Below are 14,164 nucleotides of genomic sequence, written 5' to 3' on the forward strand. Positions count from 1 at the left end.
CCTGTGGTGGCACAGAACATCATGTAAGGTGATGCAGTGAATGGGCTTATTCAACTCTTGGTATTCTGGAAGCAGAGAAATGGAAAGGGGGAGGGTTGAGATCCTGCCTTCAAGGGCATCCAGCAACAACCTAACTTACTCCCACGAGGTTCCACTTCTTAAAGGTTCTACTGTCTGTGAAGAGTGCCACACAACTTTGGGGGATTGTTCAAGATCATAGGTATATCAGAAGCCTGCTGTGTGTCAGGTTCCATCCACAAAAGGGGGCAGACAAGTGAAAACCACAGGTGAATGTGGACTTCTGCTGCTGTGCTGTGGCTTCTGTGTAGATGACACAGACAGCAAAGAAAGCGCAGGAAACAAATGACAAACGATACCAGCATCCTTTGACATCTAGATGGAGAGGGACCAGCAAGTCAGAGTCTCCAAGGAACGAGCATGCTGGTACGTCTGAGGGCAGCAAGGAGCTCAGCGCTGCTCGTGTGGAGGAAGCTTGGGGGAGACGGAAGGGAATAAAGTGGATCTGTGGCCATGTATTTGACTCCAAGTGTGTGGAGAAGGTTTGGAATGTTCTCAAGGCAAAGGATGACGGACACAGTGTCCTGGCTTTAGAGGGGAGGAAGAAGAGACGTGAGCAGGAGAAGACAGCTATGGAGTGTCTCAGAGCTCCACAGAAGTCCCACCTCTGGCAGCTTGGGCTAGCCTGTGCCTGGAGGAATGACATAGTGTGGGTGTGTGCTGGGGAGGACCTAGCAGTTTGCATGTGTCAGGTTTATGTATGTGAACAAGCAAGAAAGATTCAGGATGAGTCCAGATCCACTCCCCCCATCCCCAAAATCCAAAGTTTGCAGGACTATTCAAACAAACCATTACACACTGGATGGCTCCATTTGGAAAGCTGTATCCAAGGCAAAGATCAGCAATATTGATTTAGAGCCCCGATGGAGAATGTGCCCTATACCTCCTTACTTACGCTGATTTGCCGGCAATCTGGGATGCACATTGGCCTCTAAACACATCTGCGGTCTCTGCCTTACACGTATATGGTCATGTCATTCACTCTGTGTTGGTATCTGTGGCACAGTTTCCACTTCTGATAAAGATGCCAGTTGCTGAATTAAGGGCTCATCTAACTCCAGCATGCCTTCATCAAAAGTAGTAAGCACACCGGCATTCCTATTCTCCATGAAAATCACATTCTGAAGAGTTGGGGATCAGGATTTCAGCCTGTGAGTTTAGGGAGCGGTTAAACAATTTAACCCATAGCTGTTTGCATTAATAGATTTAAAGGTGTGGAGATGAGCAAACTAAGAAGCAGAGAAAACCCTGCGGATTTGGGGGCATGTTGATTCTGAGGTATAGTTTAGACACCCAGGTAGAGGTACCAGGTAGATAGCCAGATAAGTGTTCCAAAGTTCTGAGGATGGACATTGGAAATCCAAAGATACTGAGAATATTTCAAGCCAAGAACCTAGATGAGATCACACCAAAAGGAAGTTTGGCCCAAACAGACAAGAGTTCCAAGAAGATTGAAGCTAAGAGACCAGTAAAAGATCAAGACCCACAAAACATATTGAATAAAATCTCACATATGGCTTCAGTGGTCCAGGCCTCGCCTTGGACATGCAAAGCCAAATTCAATTCCAGCACCACAAAAACCAAACCAGACAAAGCCCACATGTGCTTGTCATTGTGAGAAGGCAATTACATTTTTAATGATGATTTTACATTATATTCTAAATATTTACAGTTGCGGCTTTTCTCTGAAGTGTGCTGTGAGTCAGCCTGAGCATGGATTGAGTTTTCCCAGGCAGTGTGTTGCAGAGTTGCTGGTGCTGAAATGGAATGTTTTGAATGTCATAAAGGAGTCAGAGGGCACTAATAAAAGTAATAAAGAGGACTTTTCTCAGGAGGAGAAATTGCTTTGGAAAACGCTGTTTCAATCGTTGATTTAAGAAGGCATTTTCTAGGAAGGCAGTCATGCTATGGTGGGTTGAGCAGCCTGATGTTTGTTCTTTTGCCTGTTTTTGGCAAGAGGGTTGTTCATCCATTGAAAAGTGTTCTTAGACAAATGTGTATTTACATGATTCGACCAGGTTTTTGGCAAACTTGCAAAGCAGAGGACCAACCATGACGACGACATGAACTTTGTGGGCACTTTGTGTGTTTACTTTGAGTATTTTTTTTTATTTTGCATCTACCGTTCACACTCAGTCAGAAGTTGTAGAGCAGGGGGACAGCTGAGGCACATAGCACCCCAAGTCCTCTGCACATGACCAGTGCAGTCGCCTTATCTACCTGACAGTCTGCTTCCATTTCCCCTTCATTCTCATGCTTCACAACGCAACTCAGCTGTCATACTTGAGTAGACATTTTCCTGACTCCCCTGCACTGCTCTCCCCAGACTGGAGGGTTGAACCCACGACATAGCACCATCTTACCATGCAGCAACACACTGACAATGTGTGCCCCCACTAGCTTTGGGGCAGAAACCAAGCCTTTTATATTTATTTCCTCAGTACCTTGTACAAGACTTATTGGTAAATATTCAGTAAATGCTTATGGTCCATAAGTGCAATTCTCTACCTGCTCAAGACACACCCACCTTAGCTGTCACTCAGCTGCTGTTCCTCATCAGAATGGAAGCCCTTCTGTCTGGAGCATGCCACTAACTAACCCAGTACTGTATAAAGATATCTAGAAACAGCTCCTCCTAAACAGCTTCCACACAAATGGTTGCTTAAAGAACTACTTTTGTGCCCTCCCCAAAACCCTTCTAGTACATGTATATTCAACATAATTCATTTTTCTTACTAATTTGAAAGGATACTATCAATATTAAAGCCAGATAAATATAGTATATATTTCAGGTATCTATCAATATAAAAAAATAAAAAGGCTAAAGTTTGGTTTTGGCTTTGCAAATTTATTAAATATTTTTTTTAGTTTTGAGATTATAATTATATTATTTCCCCCTTTCCTTTCTTCCCTCCAAATCGTTTTATATCTCTTCTTGCTCAAACTCATGACCTTTCTTCATTAATTGTTGTTAAATGCGCATATATACATATATAGATATATTTCAATATCATATTCTGTCTGAATAACGTTACTTTTTGTATGTTTTCAGGGAAGACTTGATATTGAATAACTATTTGTGTTCTTCTCTTAAAAAAAAATATTTTTTCTGCTCTCAGTCTTCCTTCGGTACCTGGAGTTCTTTGAGTAGCTTTGAGATCTGGTGGCTTATCCATTTGGCATGTCTATTGGTGTCTTCCTGTTCAGCTCATGCTTGTACAGCCATGTTGGTGAGACTTTATGGGTACAGCTTCTGAAATAATCTCAAGAACAGGAAAAGAATGTTTCGTATGTGATTTTTCTTGCCTCATCTCTCAGTATTGAGAGACTTGGCTGTACACTGTTCTTTACTTCCTCCATCACTCTCAATCTTACATATTTTGATATATATACTTCTATACCTTGGCAGGGTCTCTCACTGAACATTATGTGTGTGTGTGTGTGTGTGTGTGTGTGTGTGTGTGTGTGTGTGTGTGTGTTTCTATACCTTGGCAGGGTCTCTCACTGAACCCAAAGCTTTCTACTTTGACTAGCCAGCTTGCTCTGAGAATCCCGTTTCTCTGCCTTTGAGTCCTGGGATTACAGGGCCCTGCATTTATGTGAGTTCTGAGGATCTGAACTCCAAGCCTCTGAACAGCACGTACTTTACCCACTAAATTGTCTCCCCAGCCTATGTGCCTGCCATTCTTGATGGCATCACCCCCTCACCCCGATTTAAATGCTTTTCCTTCATTTTTCTGAGTCACTCAAAATATGACCCAAAAAGCTGAATTCACTCAAGGGGCCAGGACTGTTGAAAATTTGGAATGCAAATGAACAGAACAGGAGATGTGCCATTGAGGCGACATTATTTAAATCTTGATTTCTTTTCCTAGCTCTACTTTACGAAGTGTTTCCACCGGATCCTCAAGACCTTCCAAAATTTGCCTGGTGTGTGGAGATGAGGCCTCTGGATGTCACTATGGGGTGGTGACCTGTGGCAGCTGCAAAGTCTTCTTCAAAAGAGCCGTGGAAGGTAAATGTTCATGTGTCCCCTGTGCGTCCTCTTTGAGTGTCCCTTGCTTGCACGGTCCGCTTTGCAGGGTTACTGGGAAATTATTGCAAAATGTTTTTGATGTAATCTGCCAGTAATGAATAGTAATGATACCTTATCTTAAAAACTACCAGAGATTTTTTTCCCACTGAGCAGCATTTACTGGGAGCCCTTGAAGCCGCCAGCAGAGCCAGTCACTCTGAAATGAGCATCCTGTGTCAGTGGGCATTCAGTCTGCGTGTTCTAGAATAGCATTTTTCAGTAGCCATGCAGAATTTGTCTTCCCCCTTTTCTTGGTATTTCTCTGCAAATATATGCATCTGTGCAAATTAAAACTTTAATGTAGGGATGCAGATTTAACTTATGTGTGGTTCAGAATATTTCCTCCGCAACGATTCAAATTCCAGGTACCCTCTTCCAAGTCCCTTCTTTATTCTTGCTGAAGGTTTCCGTGCAAATACTATAAATTAAAAGTTTGGCTGGAGTTGAATGTGTATGTGTAGGCTAGCTTTGGCTTCTATCCAGGTAAACAAGTACTTCTTAAGTCGAAATGGTTGTCTCTGCTTCCCTTTACCCGCACTGGCAAGCAATTAATTAACATCCGACTTAGGCCAGATGGTTTTATTCATGTTGAAAGCTGTCTGAATGGAGAGAGTTCTCACTCTTATTGGAAGAATTATTTTGTCATTGACATTTATGTCTCTAAGAAGCTCCACAGGAAGACCCTGTGAGGTTAAATTCTAGGGAACTTTGTGGCGAGCTGAGCCGGTGCCTCTGGGACTTGAAGACGCAGCATCCGTTGCTCACCTTTCTTTTGCCAGAGGCCACATTCATATTCCTAGTTCTGCAGTGTGAAGTTTCTTCATTCCTAGGTTGGTCTGACATTATTTGATTGATACTCTTTTTTTACACAGTTCTGGGATTGAACCCACAGTCTCATGCATGTAGCCAAGTGTTCTACACTGAACCACAGCCCAGCCCAGTTTACAGTCTTAACTATCTTATAGTCCCAGAGTGCACTGTAGAGTTAGTCTTGGGAGTTGAGTCGTTCTTTCTTAGTGGATAGATTCTTGCTACAAATGACAGATAATTCATCTCTAACTGGCTGAAGCCTAGAGGAAACTCGTTGGCCCCCAAGCTGGAAAAGTCATAGCACATACTTCGTTTTGTGTATGCCACAGTCTTAAGCCAGACTGTCAGAACTCCTTGGGCCATTGGCTTTATTCTGGCCCTAGCCTGCCCATTTTCTCTTGGGCTAGAGACAGGGGACCAGGCCTCTATTTAAAGTGAGTGATTTGTTCCTGGTGGTTCCTATCAAGGTTGCCATGGAGCTGCCTCAGATCAAACATGGCTCATTGCCGCTCTCATCACCATGAGAGATGCAGAGCCAGACAGCCTGAGCTCCAAGACCCAGAGTTTGACAAGGGCATTGCCCTGAGGAAAGGCAGAGCCTATTACCAGAAGGAAGTTAATTTTCAGAAAATAGAAAAAATAGATTTTTCACAATGCTAAAGATATCAATTTGGTTTTCTTTCCCTAGTCACACGATTGGCTCAGTATAAAATGAATAGGTTAATGACTTCGGAAATCTTTCTCATTACTCTTGGCACCTTTTATCCTAAGATCTCCCCCCTCCTCTTCTCACTAGTCAGTAAACTAAGTAAGTGACATTAAAAAAGAACTTTGTGAAGAAGAGCAGGGTGGAGAAGAGCAGAGTAGAGAGAAGCAGGGTGGAGGAGAGAGGGTGGAGGAGAGAGGGTGCAGGGGAGCAGGGTGCAGGGGAGCAGGGTGCAGGGGAGCAGGGTGGAGGGGAGCAGGGTGGAGGAGAGAGGATGGAGGAGAGAGGGTGGAAGAGAGAGGGTGGAGGAGAGCAGGGTGGAGGAGAGCAGAGGGGAGGAGAGCAGGGTGGAGGAGAGCAGAGGGGAGGAGAGCAGGGTGGAGGAGAGAGGGTGGAGGAGAGCAGAGTGGAGGAGAGAGGGTAGAGGAGAGCAAGGTGGAGGGGAGAGGATGGAGTGGCAGCAGAGGCCTCTGTGCTCCCAGCCGCCATCACCCATGCCTGGGTCAGCATGATGTCAGAACTCAGACCTGTTTCTTTCCAGAATTTGCCTTTTTTTTCCTGTGGAAAAAGAAAGTGTTTTAGGGATTCTGGCTTAGTTTCTATTAAATAGTCTCTGTGAAAATCCACCAAGAATTATTTTTGTAACTGGGATAAAAATAAATGGGAAAAACCCAAATATTGGTACTTCATTTTTTTTTTAGTAGAAAGTAGATCAATTGGAGAGATGATGAGGTTCGTTAAGTGCCTTTTTAGAGTATTGATATGGGGAGCTTTGATATGTGTGTGTGTGCGCACACACACACACTAAAATGTGAGGGTGGCCATGCATTGCTGGGTAAATGTGCCACTGAATCACACCCCAGTCCTAAGACTCTCATTAATAGACTTTATTCCATTCTAAATTGGGAATTTGACTTTTCACATTCAGCTACGTGAAGCAAGTGTGGGTTTTGTATTTGTGAATTTCGTATTTGTTTACTGTTTTGTCCCTACCCCTGTCTCCCGCAAACCCAGACCTTACCCAACTCTTGTCATCGGTTCTTTAAATTTCCCTGAAAACTCTAGCCTCTCTTTCCTCCTATTCATGCCAGCTGGGTTAATAAAGGAGCGATCAAAACATCAAGAACAGCTTAGGTAGTATGTGTGTGTGACTATGTGTAATGTCACATGTGTGTATACATATACTTTCTTTCTTAAATGTTTGTTCTTTTCTGACTTTTCTGATTCTTTGATATCCTAAGCTCCTCTCTGTCTAGAACAGAGAATTCAAGGCAGCAGTATGTAGAGGAAGCAGAGAAAAGGAGAGCCAATTAAGCTAAAAGGGGGCACAGTGACAAAGAACGGTGAGGGGACACTATGCTAGAGTAGACAAGATGTCAGACCACATCCTGAGCTCCATCCCAGCTTAGGGACGCTCCTTGAGATGGTTAGCTCCTCCTAGGGCAGAGGTTCTCTCCACCTGTTGGTCGCGATCTCTTTGGGGGTGGCAAATCAAATATCCTGCATATAATTCATAACAATAGCAAAGTTATACTTACAAATTAGCAACAAAGTAAATCTATGGTTGTGGGACTGTGTTAAAGGGCTGGAGTATTCGGCAGGTTGTGTCCTAGACTCCACAGTTCTCAAAGGGCGTATGGGAGAGTTCTGTGGAAACTGTTTGCCTGGGCTTCTTTGTTGTCAACTGGACTGTGTAGGGTTTCTGCCGTGAAGCCTCTGTGGCAATGCTGGTTGGGTGGCACCTTTGGGTGTTACACAGTTGAGACAGAATTGATAGTCACAAGTCTTTCAGTTTGTCTGTAAGAATTCTTTGGGACAAGATAGTCTTCCTAGATAGCCCAGCAAGGCTTCAACTACAAAGAACCTCCAAATGGATGTTTGGATAAGCACAGCAATGCCCTGTGTGGCACAGAACAGTCAAGGGAAAATGGCTAGCTCAAAGCAGTGAATACCAGCCAGAACTAGTCCCCGAGTTCATGTTGGCATTTTAAGTCCAGCTGTGAAACTTCTAACTCTTCTTGGGGCTTTCAGTTCCTCAGTCCTCTTCCAGCAGTGAAATACTGTAACTTCCTCTTGACTGTGTTCTACGTGGTGATCCCCCAATGAGCAGAGTGGATTAGGTTCCATGTCCCATGTTACCATCTCGCCCGCAAGAACCACGCGGGACACTAGGATTCTTCTGCAGAAAAGCTTTAATGCTTCTTGAGAGAGAGAGAGCATAAGCTTCCAAAGCGGAGACCCCGAAATGAGGGAACCCATCCCTTATATAAGAAACAGTCCTCGCTTCGGACGTGTCACTCTTGGATTGGTCCGCTGCCCATTATCCCAGATGATGCCTCGGGAGTAGGCAGGGACACAGCAGTGGAAAGTTACCAAGCACATGTGCGTTCACCTGGCGGTGAAACCGGATGCCAGCGCCATCTTGTAATGGAGTATGTGGTTGTGGTCCTCCACAGTTCCATGCTCTATTTTATAGCCTAACTTCCTCCACAGATACCCAGTAGATGAGCAGTGTGCAGGAGGTTCAGCTCCCACAAATCATCAAATAGTTCCAAGGCTATAAAAGGGAGGAGCGAGGAGAGTTCATTGTTAATAAGGTCAACTGGATTCATGTATTTGTAAGCAGGCCTGCTAGCTGAAAGGTCACCAACTTAGATCAACTAAGTCAGGGGCCAACCTCTGTTTCTCTTGAAGAAAGAGACTTATAAGTCTATTTCTTAAAGTGAAATTGTCTTAAAAGTTTCATTTCAGGTTAATGTTTATTTTTTTCAAATACTAATAGACCCAAACCTATGAAACTGTACCCCGTTCCTTTCACGTTTGCTTCACTATGCTTCTTTAGATTTATTGGTTCATGATTCCATATAGAGAAATGTTCAAAAGGAAATGTTATAAATGACAAATGAAGAATTTCCTTAGCTCCTATAAGATTAATGAAGGAACTGAGTAGGTCTAGAGGGAAGAATATCTCATGCAAAGTGCTCAGGTTATCTCTGTGTGCTTTGTGTGCACACAAGTCACACAAGTCAGAGTGTAAGTGAGCAAGTGTGTGTCCTGCTGAGGGCTAAAACTGACCATTGTGCCACAAAGTAGAGATCTCCAGTGGAGGAAATGCAAGCCAGTCTGGGAAGTATTGAGTAGTTCACATACAGCCCCTGACTGCTGGCAATATAAAATTAAGCAATGATAAAGCAAGGAAATAGTTTAATGTCCATCAGATGTCTCCATTTAGTAATTTAAGATCAGCCCCGAGTGTTCCCAGAATTGTATAAGATTAATTGATATCCGCATCCATTGTCACTGCTCCCTCAGGCAGGAAAGTCAAGGACCCGCATACACTTTCCCATCAAATAGTTTAAAGACTGAATTGACCATAGTCTTTGTTTTACCTGAAATCAGGGACCATGGAAGCTGATTCCATTTGCTGTAGTATCTTCATGAACACTCATATATTAGTTTTTTTTTTCATTTTTGCTATGATCAAATACCTGACAAGAAGGAGCTTAAGGGGGTGGGGCACTTTTGGCTTGCCCTTTGAAGGGATATAGCACATGATATCTAGAAAAACGTAGCCCAGAAAGCTGGGATTGCTGATCATATAGCATTCAGTAAGCAGAGAGGGGCAGGAAATGGGGCTGGGCTAAGAAACTTCAGAGCACACTCCCAAGTGGACCCACTTACATCAGTTTGGCCCCACCTCAAGGCCATTCCTTGGGGAACCAGCATTTATACAGGGGACGATGGGGACAGGCCACATTCTAACCACAGTATTAGTAGAAAATGTTGGTTGCTATGCAAGTACACTATGGACATAATATTTAGGCTACCCTGGAAGGTGAGAGAAGGCTTCCCAAAGAATTGACCCCAATGTGGCTTTAGAAAGATTAGACTGGGCAGTGATGAGCAGAGATAAGGGCAGAGTGCGAAGGTCACCAGAAACAATTTTGTGGTGCCACTGTATAAAGTTCAAGATGTGAGGTTATGAAAATGAGGCTAAAGACACATATTGGGTCCCCGTCCTGTACTGTAGGAGGCTGCTTGTTTGTTCCCGGTTGCCCAGACTCGAAATAACCACTCAGAAATTATATTATTTAAATTACTTCATTGCCAATCACTTAAGTGTATTGCTAGCTAACTCTTGTATCTTTGGTTAATCCATTTTTATTATTTCATATTTTACCGTGATGTTCATGGCCTACTGGCAAGGTTCTAACTCACGGTTGGCGTCTTTCTCCTCTGACAGCTCCATGGTATCTCATGACTCCGCTTTCTTTCTCCCAGCATTCAGTTTAGTTTACCCTGCCTAGCTCTACTCTTCCTATAACAGGCCAAGGAAGCTTCTTTATTCATTAACCAATAAAAGCAACACATATATAGAAGGACTTTCTACACCAGTCCTGGACTGCAAGAAGGAGCCTGAATTCATCCTTCAGAAAACTGAAGCCCTGAGCATTTTCATAGCTGAGTGCTAAGCCCAGTGTCTCCTTTAAGATCTGGCTGTAATGAGCCGCACTTACCACCATGGTGACATATCTAGTGGCTGTTCTCATCATTTAAGCCAGAGATCACCTAGAACAGATCAAAGCCATGAGGGTTAGAGATGACAGGAGGCACAGATAGCAGAGATATCTTAGAATATCATTAGCTCTGACTGGAGGGCAAAGAAGCCAAACTCAAAGGTGATTTTTCCAGGCTCCATTCCTGGTGGTATTTTCTGAGCCAGAATACTGAGTGGGCGTGTCTTGGGGATGTGAGAAGAAGGGGACATTTGTTCCGTATTTCTAGGACACACTGGGCAAAGATCAAGGAACTATAAAGAAATGGCCAATGGGCCTTGTTTTGAGGGAACTTGAAGTTTTGTGGGGGGCAGGTAAGGGATGAACATAGCAAATGGGTTAGACACTGTCTGGAAAGACTGGCAGATGCTGTGTAACCAGAGAAAATTGCCAGCACAGAGGGAACATGAGTAAACCTTGGTTTAGGGTGAGTTTGCGATGTCCGTGGAGCACTCAGGGGTGTCTGACAAGAAGATAGGTGCATGGTTCTGAAGCTCGGAAGCAAAGCAAGCCTGAGAGCGAAGGGTTATAACTGCCGTGCGTGAGCGTAGATACAGTGGCCTGAGACGGGGCACCTTAGACAGACGTTAGAGTTTCTGACAGCATGCATGGCATATGCACGTGTGAATGATTTGTCACACCTCCCTTCCTGATGTTTGCCGTAAAAGCTTAGCTGCTGGGTGTCTGGCTATGCGTGGCCTTCCTCAGCTTCAGGTCTTGAGTCTGAGCGTTTTCAATCCCAGCCTTGATTTTTTTATTCATCCATGTGCTCTTATTCCTGCTGACCTTTAGCCACCTCAGGGTCTCCGACAAACATAACGTGAGAGGGATTCGATTTGCTAAACACCGCATAAGCAGCACCCCACACATGCTGGCATATTGATTATTTGATAACTAGTATGTCTGGAGGACTCATCTTCGTGTATGTCTGTGCCGTGTATCTGATTCTCTAGAGTGGAAAATACTTTGCAGAAATTTATTAGAAAATGATGTGACATTGGGTGTGGGAACCAAAAAAAATTAGTATTATCCAAAGAAAGCTCCTTGTATCTTAAAATTCTGAATAAAAGTTCACTTCATGTGGTAAATCTGAAAAATACTGATCAAGAGAAAAGAAAGTATTTTTCACAGTTATTGTTCATGTTGATGTGTTTGCCTGTAATATATCTTCTCCTTCAAAATGTGTAAGTAGCTCTCAGATTTCCATGAGTTAAATAAAATTTAGAACAAGTGAAGCAGAAGGCAGGAGAAAGGGGAAAGAGGAGTGGGAAAGAGAAGCATGAAGCTGGGCATGTATGTGTTGAAGAGGTTTGCCCAAATCCCTTTGCAGAAGCTGCCCTCAAAGCTCACTTCCGGCTTTCTCATGACCAGTAGAGACACAATGTCACCTGCCTGCCCTGGTGTTCACGTGAGCAATGGAGAGACAGTATCGTCTGACCAGCCGTGTTGTAAATAAACCTAGCTGAGGGATGTGTTCATGGGCAGCTTTGGCAAACTGCCTACCTTTTCCATCTTTATGGTAACCGGGAATTGTAAAAATAACATTTCCATTGCCACTGATATAATGTTTGCTTTAATAAGGGGTTTTGTTGTTGTTCTTGTTTGGTTGTTTTTTTTAAAGTGGGGGGTGGTGCATTACTAGGGATCAAATCCAGGTCCTCACACAAGTGAGCAACCCAATCACTTAGCTACATCCTCAGCTCCCAGCCTTCTTGAATCAAGATTTCATGAGCTTGAAAAGGAAATGTTTTTAGATCTGAACTTTCTAAACAATTGTCATGACAGGGAAGACATCAACTAGTTCTGAATAAGGCCTAATGGTCTCGTTCTTCAACTCTTGCAAATACTAAATATTTACTGAGCAATTATTTCATGCTCATTATGACAAGAAGAATATTCTATTTGATCATTTTAATCCCTCTGATAATCTCTTGCAGTGAGTAGAACTAGTGATCCCTGTGTTCAAGGTCTGTCCACGGAGGCATATAGAACTTGTCAAAGGTTGCCCAAAAAGAAGGAAGAGGCCAGGGCTGAGATTTGAACCTCAGACAGCCCAGGTAGCCTGACACCCGACACGCAGCACACAAGCTACCTTTCTCTAGAGTTACCTCGGATCTTAACTACTTTTACTTTTTAAAAAAGTAGAGCAATAGCTCAGGCTCGAGTATGGGCACAGTATAATTTAATAGTTATCCTGCTTTAGTATAAATAATTAACTCCTGCCCATTCCAAGTTGAAATTCTAATTTGAAATACTGTTGCCTTAATGGTAAAAGAAATTGGGTAGTCTCTACTCTTTCTTAAGGAATGAAGCTCATATTTTTATATAGTCACCATTACCATCATGAAGTAACTCTGTGACATCTTGATATTAATCTGAGAACTTTATGTTTCTATATTTCATTTCCTATGTATGATAAAAATTATATGTGGTCTCTGAGAAGGCACAAGGAAACATTGGGAGGAGGTCTTCCTCCAATAAGGCTCACTCGTTAGCTGTTAGCTGTCTACTTTACACACACCCACACCTGAATCAAGAGACTAGTCTCCTCTTGAAATATACTCCTGAAGCAAGTAGCATCATGCAATTTGCATGATTTAATAATCTTGAAAATAATTAGGTCCTAAAAATGAGAATTACTGAATTTTCTGAGAACCAGTGCCCAGACAGAAGCTTAGGAGGATAGGAAGATGGGTTTGTTGAATCAGTGAACTTGGAAGGAAGCAAGAACCTGGAAACTTGACCCTGAGAACACCCTCCAGATTTCCTGCAGTCACACAAAAGCCTACTTGACTAAGGTAGGCCGATGCCTGAGAGGTAGAAGAGCAGATTAAACAAAGACCCTGGGATCCAAGCATGAATAATGGGATGAGAAATCTCAACCTTTCTGCTGACCACAGCAGCTCTGTATGGTGTCCCTTACAGTGTGTGTACTGGGGGCAGCATAGTGGCTTTGTTGTTTGTTTGTTGTTTGTTGTCGCTTGATGTAAGTGAGGTCTAGTGGAGGGCGCTGCCTTGACGAGGAAGGGACAAGTGGGAAGGGACTGTGTACAATGTGAAGTACGGCCCTTCCTGTGTGTGGACTTGGCCCAGCAGAGTGAGAGACCTGACTCGGAAGTGAGAAGGGAAAACTGGCAGGACTTACGGGTGGGTAGTTCTGAAGAATGACGGCCATTTTTGACAGAGACTTGAGAAAGCCACCAGGTAAGCATTAGTTACAAGAGTGGAGTTTAGAATTACCGAGGTTACAGGAATTCATTCTCCAAAAGGATTGAAGTTGTCCAGAAAAAAAAAAAAAAAGGCAAAGGGGCAAAGCCATTTAAATAAATAAATAGATAAATAAATAAATAAATTCATTCTTTTCCTACTAATTTTTGAGAGTTTAAAAATAAACAACACAGTTAGCCATAGCTAGTTAGCAGCCAGTGAGACTGAATAATGAAAACTCAGCAGCCACCATAGCTGCTAGAAGCAGCATAGGAGGTTACATGGAGAGTTCAAAAATCTATCAGAGCACTGCAGGACACGGTATTTGGGTTTTACTCGGTCACTTGAGTCCTTAGCATGACCTCTCCACTAAGCAGCTGTATGATAAAGGCGTCACCAGCATAGACCCAGTGTCGTTTTTATGGAGTGCTGCTACCCACTCTGAGACTGAACAAATAACTGACCGTCTGCTTCCTCTTCTATAAACAAAAGAAAATAAATCTTAAAGCATCTGCCTTGCCCATCTTAGACAGAAGAAAATAAAAATGGGTACACATATGTTTAAGTGACTGGAGAAACAATAAAAGATTGCTTTATAAACCTTGCTATTAAAAATGCCTTCCCATTATTTAGAACTCAACCAGTATACACTGGTTATCAATAAAATAGGAACTGTTTATGCAACAGTTTATTTTTGGACATGTTAAATACTTGTCGTGAAGGAGTAAAAAG

General features: G+C 43.1%; 1 protein-coding gene across 6 annotated transcripts in view; it reads left to right on the top strand.

The window, feature by feature from the left end:
- The window catches only part of Nr3c2 (nuclear receptor subfamily 3 group C member 2), a 330,889-nt gene that overhangs the window by 164,134 nt on the left and 152,591 nt on the right, over positions 1 to 14,164 (top strand). For all 6 annotated transcript variants that reach the window (XM_087900467.1, XM_087900468.1, XM_048438236.3 and 3 more), the window contains one exon: positions 3,954 to 4,093. In XM_087900467.1, the coding sequence (XP_087756593.1) occupies positions 3,954 to 4,093 (140 nt within the window). The remainder of the gene's footprint in view (positions 1 to 3,953; positions 4,094 to 14,164) is intronic.

The sequence above is a fragment of the Myodes glareolus genome, chromosome 22 (assembly GCF_982192425.1).
Source record: "Myodes glareolus chromosome 22, mMyoGla1.1, whole genome shotgun sequence".
Lineage (NCBI taxonomy): Eukaryota > Metazoa > Chordata > Mammalia > Rodentia > Cricetidae > Myodes > Myodes glareolus.